The following is a 7,233-nucleotide window of genomic DNA, read 5'->3' as shown; positions in this document are numbered from 1 at the left end:
ATTGTACAGGAACCGCTTCTTCCTTACAGGAGAAATCAAAATGTACCACAAAACCCTACAGGGGTACAGGGAGAAAACTGGAAAGAAGAGATTAATCGTTACATCCAACAAGCTCTGGAACAACAGATGTCAGCATTGATGGCAAAGTTGAATCCGATACTAATCAATCAAAGAGCTTCGACACCAGTTCCACCACCGTCTCCACCACTACCACCACCACCCCCAGTGGATCCGCAACCAAATATTACATCAGCCCAACAACCTCATAATCAACCCACTACAGCTCCATATTTAGTGAATTTGGAACCAACACGACCACAACAACGCTTTGAGAATCCGGCCTTATTTCAAAGAAATCGGGTTTGTCCGAATTCAATTGCATCACACGTGTCATTGGCGGGAGATTTTGAGCCAGTACAAGCCGATCGACCAAATTATGATTCACGCAACCGCTGGCAAGTTCCGGTGAGTAAATGGCGGATAAACTTTAGCGGAGATTCTAGAGGTCCGACAGTCACTCAATTCCTTAATAAAGTAGAAATACTAGCGAGGAACAACAAAATTAGCGATCAGGAACTACTAAGTCAAGCAAACTTCTTCTTCAAAGAAAATTCTGAGGCCGAAGAGTGGTATTTCACATTTTGTAACAAGTTTACAACGTGGGCGGGTTTCAAACACCTTTTGAGATTACGATTTGAACAACCTAACAAGGATATGGTTATCGAGCGCCAGATTCTCGATAGACGACAGCAGCCGAATGAAACATTCAATGCTTTTTTGTCGTCAATTGAAAAATTGGCGCAACAATTAACAAAACCCCTTTCAGAGGAAAGAAAGCTCAATATTCTAATTGAAAACATGAGGGACTCCTATAAGCCTTTTTTGACCATTTACCGAATTGAACGGATTGAAGAGCTCACGACTATTTGTCATGGCTTAGACAAGTCCATGTACCGAACTTACAGCAATTATCCTAGAAATAGAATGCCACAGGTGAACAATGTAGATGAGGCTGAACAAGCTTGGGAAGAAGAAGTAGATCAGGAAGAAGAGTTGAATGCTATCGGTCAAGCAATGCGTAGAAACAAAATTAGTGAAAAGCCAAAAGAGCTCGCGAATGCAAATTATAAAAATGTCCCAGAGGTCGAAAATAACATACTTTGTTGGAATTGTCGCCAGTATGGCCACTTCTGGCGTAACTGCGACAGGCAGAAGAAAATTTTCTGTCACTTCTGTGGGCAAATGAACTATCTGACCGCGAACTGCCCCAACAATCATCGTTTTCCAAGTAGTCAACAGGGAAACGAGGAGTCAGGAAGATTGTAGGGAGTAATCTTTCTGATCCACTTCAGAACTCACCTCAGTTGGTGCCAGAAGAAAAAACTCCCGATAACCAACCGTATTCCAAATACGCGACAACCTGTTATATTAATACCAGACCCAGTAAATGCCCCTACATAAATGTTGAAGTGCTGGGAAGTCCAATTGTCGCTTTATTAGATTCGGGAGCGAGTGTGAGCATTTTGAGCTCACGAGACCTGGTAGTCAAACATGGCTTTAAGATCCATCCGATAAATTTGGTAATTAAAACAGCTGACGAGACAGCCCATAACTGTGAGGGTGTAATACAAGTACCCTATACGTTCAATGGCGTAACTAATGTTGTTCCTACATTACTTGTTCCCCAAATTTCCAAAAAGTTAATTCTAGGGATGGATTTTTGGGACGCATTTAAAATTGCCCCAGCCTTTGTAAAAGGCGATGCAGTAAGACCAATCCCAAGCTTTGAGGGAAATGTCATTAACATGGTTGAAGACTTTTTTGCTGAAGAAGAGGAAGTTATCGTGTTGTCCGTTGAACCCCAGGGTCACCCACGGTGTGTGGAAGATGAAAGGGTCGAAGATAACAGCTTAGATCTACCGTTTATCGAAGATGTGGAAAACAATAAGGCTCAAAACATTACGACCGAACATGACTTATCAGCCGAAGAGCGAACCGAATTGAACGAAATTATAGAGATGTTTAAAGCAACTAACGGGGGCAAGCTGGGGAGAACAAACTTGTTAAGTCATAGAATACAGTTGATAGAGGGAGCTCAACCAAAAAAGCCACCCCAATATAGGTGCTCTCCCCATATCCAAAAGGAGGTAGACAAAGAGGTTGCGAGGATGCTTGAGTTGGACGTGATTGAGGAGTCCACCTCTGATTGGTGCAATCCGTTATTGCCTGTTAAAAAAACGTCGGGAGAATGGCGGATATGCCTAGACTGCCGTCGTATTAACGACATAACGAAGAATGAAGCATATCCTTACCCGGACATGCTAGGCATTCTTGGGAGAATCGAACGAGCGAAATACTTCACGGTGATCGATCTATCGAAGGCATATTGGCAGATTCCCCTGGAGGAATCAAGCCGCGATTACACTTCTTTTAGAGCCGGCAAGCAATTATTTCGATTTAAAGTTATGCCCTTTGGGCTCAAAGGAGCGCCAACGACTCAAACCAAACTTATGAACAAGGTCCTAGGGATAGACTTAGAACCATACGTTTATGTGTATTTAGACGATATAATAATAACGTCAAATAGTCTAAAAGAACATTTTCGTCTTTTAAGACTGGTTGCCGAAAGGCTGAGAAAAGCTAATTTAACAATTAGCTTGGAGAAATCCAAATTTTGTCAAAAGACAATAAGCTACTTAGGGTATACTTTATCGGAACAAGGCCTGGCCGTAGACAGTACAAAAATTCAACCAATTTTGGAGTATGCAACTCCAAAAACACCTAAAGAAGTACGTCGGTTCGTTGGCATGGTAAGCTTTTACAAGCAATTTATTGAACGTTTCAGCGACCTAACAGCCCCTATTACGGACTTATTAAAGGGGACAAAGGGGAAGATCTGTTGGACAAAAGAAGCAGACGAGGCGTTCCTAAAAATAAAATCAGTACTTACCTCTCCAAACGTTTTAGCGAATCCCGACTTCCAGCTTCCCTTCATAATTGAATCGGATGCCTCGGATGTTGCAGTGGGCGCAGTCTTAGTCCAGGTGATCGACGGGATAAGACGGCCAATAGCTTTTTTCTCCAGGAAGCTGTCCGCGACCCAACGGAAATACGCCCCAACGGAGAAAGAATGCCTGGGGGTAATATTGGCAATCCAAAAATTTCGGCACTACGTAGAAGGCTCCCGGTTTACAGTAGTTACCGATGCCCAAAGCCTCATTTGGCTGCGAAGAATTAGCGCCGAAGGGGGCTCGGCTAAATTGGTCCGGTGGGCCCTGAAGCTCCAGCAGTACGATTTTGAACTGCTGTATAGAAAGGGGTCGTTGAACATTACTGCCGACGCCCTATCACGAGCAGTGTTTACCGTGGATTCGGTGGATCCGGAATATGAGGAACTAAAAAAGAAAATATTATCAAATAACGTCAAATTCAAAGATTTTAGAGTGGTAAAAGATAAAATTTACAAAATTGTGACATCAAAGTTCATTGACCCTAGGTTTGAATGGAAATATGTCCCTCTGACTCGAGAACGTATAAAATTAATTCAGGAAACCCATGATGCCATGCATTTCGGTAGATTTAAAACTTTAAAGAAGTTACAAGAACAATACTACTGGCCACTAATGGAAAATGACGTCAGAAAGTATTGTCAAGGATGCGATACGTGTAAAAAAACAAAGTATCCCAACATAAATCGAACACCGTTGATGGGGAGACAAAAAGTTGCATCACTGCCATGGCAGACAATTTCTGTCGATTTTGTGGGCCCGTTTCCTCGTTCAAAATCTGGAAACTCAGTTTTGTTGGTAGTGACAGATTTGTTTTCCAAATTTGTCATCATTCAACCCTTAAGAGATGCCAAAACAAAACCACTAATTTCTTTTTTAGAAAATATGGTGTTTTTGCTGTTCGGAGTCCCGGAAATACTTATATCCGACAACGGTGTCCAATTTAAATCAAAGGAATTTGAGAAATTCTTAAGCAACTATCATGTCACTCATTGGAAAAATGCTAATTACCATCCGGCAAATAACCCGACGGAAAGGGTTAACCGAGTGATTGGAGCAGCGATTAGGACATACGTGAAAGATGACCATAAGGAATGGGATAGGGATATCCAAAAGGTGGCCATGGCTATAAGAACCTCAGTCCACGAATCAACTTCTTTCACGCCATATTTTGTAAATTATGGGAGGAATTTTATTAGCTCAGGTGCAGAATATAAACGCATCAGGGAGACTAACGATGATGCTGGCTATGATCCATTAGAACTCAATGAAAACCTGAAATCAATCTTTGAGGCGGTTAAAATCAATTTGAAGAAGGCCTATGACCGTTATGCAAAGCACTATAATCTACGGTCTAGCAAAACCATCCCAAGCTACGAAATAGGGGAAATAGTGCTTAAAAAGAACTTCTTTCTGTCGAGCAAGAGCAAACAGTTTTCCGCGAAATTAGCGAATCCATTTTCATTGGCAAAGGTTGTAGGCAAAATAGGGTCAGCTTATTATGACCTAGAAGATGTGCAAGGCAACCGGTTAGGAGTTTTTCATGCCTCACATCTCCAGAAAAAATAATCAACTTCTTTTTAAAGCTATGTCTGAGGCCAAGTGCACAGTTACTATGAGATTTTGTTCCAATAAAACACAAACTTACGGTTTGGTTACTCCGAGCAGAGCGGGAGGGGCTGGCTTCAAAAACGATTCTATACTACAAGCAGTTCCCTCTTCGCCTCTCGATGATCCATTCTCAGGGCTGGTTGAAACCTAAAAGAAAAACAAGCGTTAGTCCTGAGAATGTAGATACAGCTATGTATAGGATGGAGTACAAGTATAGTTTGTCGCCCTAGAATCATCAGCCAGCTTACCCACCCAAGCCCGAAGTTCACCGAGGTGAACTGTGAAGGGAGAGTACTATGGAAGGAAGTGCGAGTCTGCAGGGCCAGATGATGACCAGGCTGAGATTCGAACTCAAAATATACTTGTACACATCATAACACAACGTTGAAGAACACCAAAACACTACGAACAGGGTCAATGTTCACAATATTAAGCTATGTAGGTACACAAAGAAAAGAAAACACTGTGAGTTTGCCGCAGGATAATAAGAGTAAACACTGTATATATCGGTTGTAAATAGTCTAGAACTAGCACTTTATACTCGTCAAATTTAGTCCATTCAGTAGCCCCATCAGAACACACAATGTTTACAATAGTTGAATGAGATTTGAGTCCACTAAACACATCATTAAAACAGTTTTGGGTATCAGTTTTGCACACTTACAAGATCACACATAGCAGCTTTCAATTCTCCGTAGTAATTTCCATCATACATGCAATAGTTCCTGGTTCTTCTTCAATTTTTTGGCACTTCTATCAGTAAATTCACTTTTCGTTCGCTTTCACTTTCATTTCACCACTGTCAGATAAGAAAATCAAACCAAAACAAATCCGATAATTCAGAGAAACGTCAAACGCAATTTATCGTTTGTAGTCGTCGGCCAGTTACAGTAGAGGCTGTCGAAGTAGGGATACCATGAAAGTTAAGGTCATTTAGAGCGCGGTTGCGCTCGAGTAAAATGTCATGTTTATGATTGAGAATTTCGATAGAATTTTGTTCGGATAAGTCTGAAAGTACATAAAATGTTTTAGTTTGGTTTTTGTCGAGAAGGTTCTTGACGGCTCCCTGGTGGAGATATGTTGGTCGCGGAAGCGGCCAGATTTATGTTCTAGAATACTAGGACGTGTCTTATGAGACTTTGGGTTATAGAGGTGTAATTTTGGTAACTGTAGTGGTATCCCGGAATTAGATTTATGTAGTTCATTTTTGTTTCTTATTTGTTTCTACAGTTAAAATTAAAAAAATATATTAGTAATTAGATGATACGTCGAATTAAATGAGTTCATTTGTTTTTCCTCTTTTTTTTATAATTTAAGTACTATTTCGGTCAGTTGAGTAAAACCAAATCAACTAACATTAATAGAAGCATTAAAGAAAAACTGTTTTATTTTTTAAACACAAAAAAAATAAATTCAGAAATCTTCATTTATTTTTTTAACCGTTGGTAGGGGGTAATGTAACATGGTTACAGTAATTAAAAAAAAGCTTAAACTAAATTTTATTATGCAATCCCATCACCCGAAAAAAACAAAGTCCAATGAAATAAAAGTTATAAAAATATTTGACCTTAAAAAGTATTTGGAATAGAGCCTTTACTGTCAGAAGCGAAGTTGGCGTTCCGTGTCTCTGACTTAACGAACGTACATAGAGAATCTGATAAATGAGTTCGGTCTTTAAAAATTAGCTCACTTTCAAATTAGGCCCCGAAAATAGCCGAATGAATAGAATCGGGTCGCGCGTAGGTTTGTTGTAATCAAAATCTGGGTTGAAGACTCTCTCTCATTCCGACTGTCTACAGTTAAAGACATATAGTGGCATACAGTGACATATAGGAAAAATTGTGAATTGTTAGAAGGAAATCGAGTTTTTAAAAGCAAAAAGTATTGTTTAATCGAATATCTAATTAAATTGTGATTAATTCTATGAAATTATACAACAATTGCAGATTTCCTTTTTTATGCTAAAAGTTTCTATCAAAGAAAGTGCAATTAAGCAAACACGTGTATCTAGGAATGTTTGTGTCACAATAGAATGTATTGTTCTCCTTACAAAGTGAGTTTTTTAATATTCGGGCTGAAGCCGTAACGCTGCAACCCTCGTGTGCAAGCGATAATCTGTAACAAAAACGAATTTTCGAACCAATCGATTGAAATTGTACAGGTAAATTTACAAAAGTGGTTTTGTTTGTGGCAAATTAAATAATTTGAAAATCGTTTGAAGATCCCTTCAAACGAGGGTGCACCCCTAGGGCCCGGACGGCGTGACATCACAGAACTGATCGTTTGCGTCATTCTGTTGGACCGATAAGGCTGTGACGAAGCATACATCGTGCAGCATAAATCGTGACGTCACTCGCTGGTGTGTCAGTTCAACTCACCACGCGGTCTGTCCAAGCCACCAACCGCAAGCGTTTCCACGGGCAACCGATAGAGGGCGACTCGTCACCATCCAACACGATCTGTCGCATGCAAGCCCGGCGGTTTGTTGCATGAAAGATTGCACGCCTCGCCATCACCTGCGTATACGCCACGTGACCGGTCAAAGGCGTAAGTTTGACCACGTTGATGACCAGTAAGTGCACTTACCATCCTCCGCTGGACTCCGTGGGACCAC

General features: G+C 40.7%; 1 protein-coding gene across 1 annotated transcript; it reads right to left on the bottom strand.

Annotated features, from left to right (window-relative positions):
- Positions 1-2,462: 2,462 nt before the first annotated feature.
- On the bottom strand, positions 2,463-6,621 carry LOC109402545 (uncharacterized). Its single transcript, XM_062856879.1, has 3 exons — positions 5,284-6,621; positions 4,657-4,766; positions 2,463-3,395 (listed from the first exon to the last, which is right to left on the bottom strand). The coding sequence occupies exons 1-3, from the start codon at positions 5,332-5,334 to the stop codon at positions 3,170-3,172; spliced, it is 387 nt and encodes a 128-aa protein (XP_062712863.1). The 5' UTR covers positions 5,335-6,621; the 3' UTR covers positions 2,463-3,169.
- Between the last annotated feature and the right edge of the window lie 612 nt (positions 6,622-7,233).

The sequence above is a fragment of the Aedes albopictus genome, chromosome 3 (genome assembly GCF_035046485.1).
Source record: "Aedes albopictus strain Foshan chromosome 3, AalbF5, whole genome shotgun sequence".
Lineage (NCBI taxonomy): Eukaryota > Metazoa > Arthropoda > Insecta > Diptera > Culicidae > Aedes > Aedes albopictus.
Note: the sequence above shows the minus strand (reverse complement) of the source record. Positions and strands in the feature narration are given on the sequence as shown.

What these genes read in the sequence shown, in the direction of transcription:
- LOC109402545 (XM_062856879.1), bottom strand. Translation starts at nt 5,334, where the DNA reads ATGTATGATGGAAATTACTACGGAGAATTGAAAGCTGCTATGTGTGAT. An exon ending in AAGCTGCTATGTGTGATCTT is followed by an intron (nt 4,767 to 5,283) that starts GTAAGTGTGCAA and finishes TTTTTCTTTTAG; the next exon opens with GTTTCAACCAGCCCTGAGAA. An exon ending in CTGCTCGGAGTAACCAAACC is followed by an intron (nt 3,396 to 4,656) that starts GTAAGTTTGTGT and finishes TTTCTTTTTTAG; the next exon opens with TTCCTCATATTCCGGATCCA.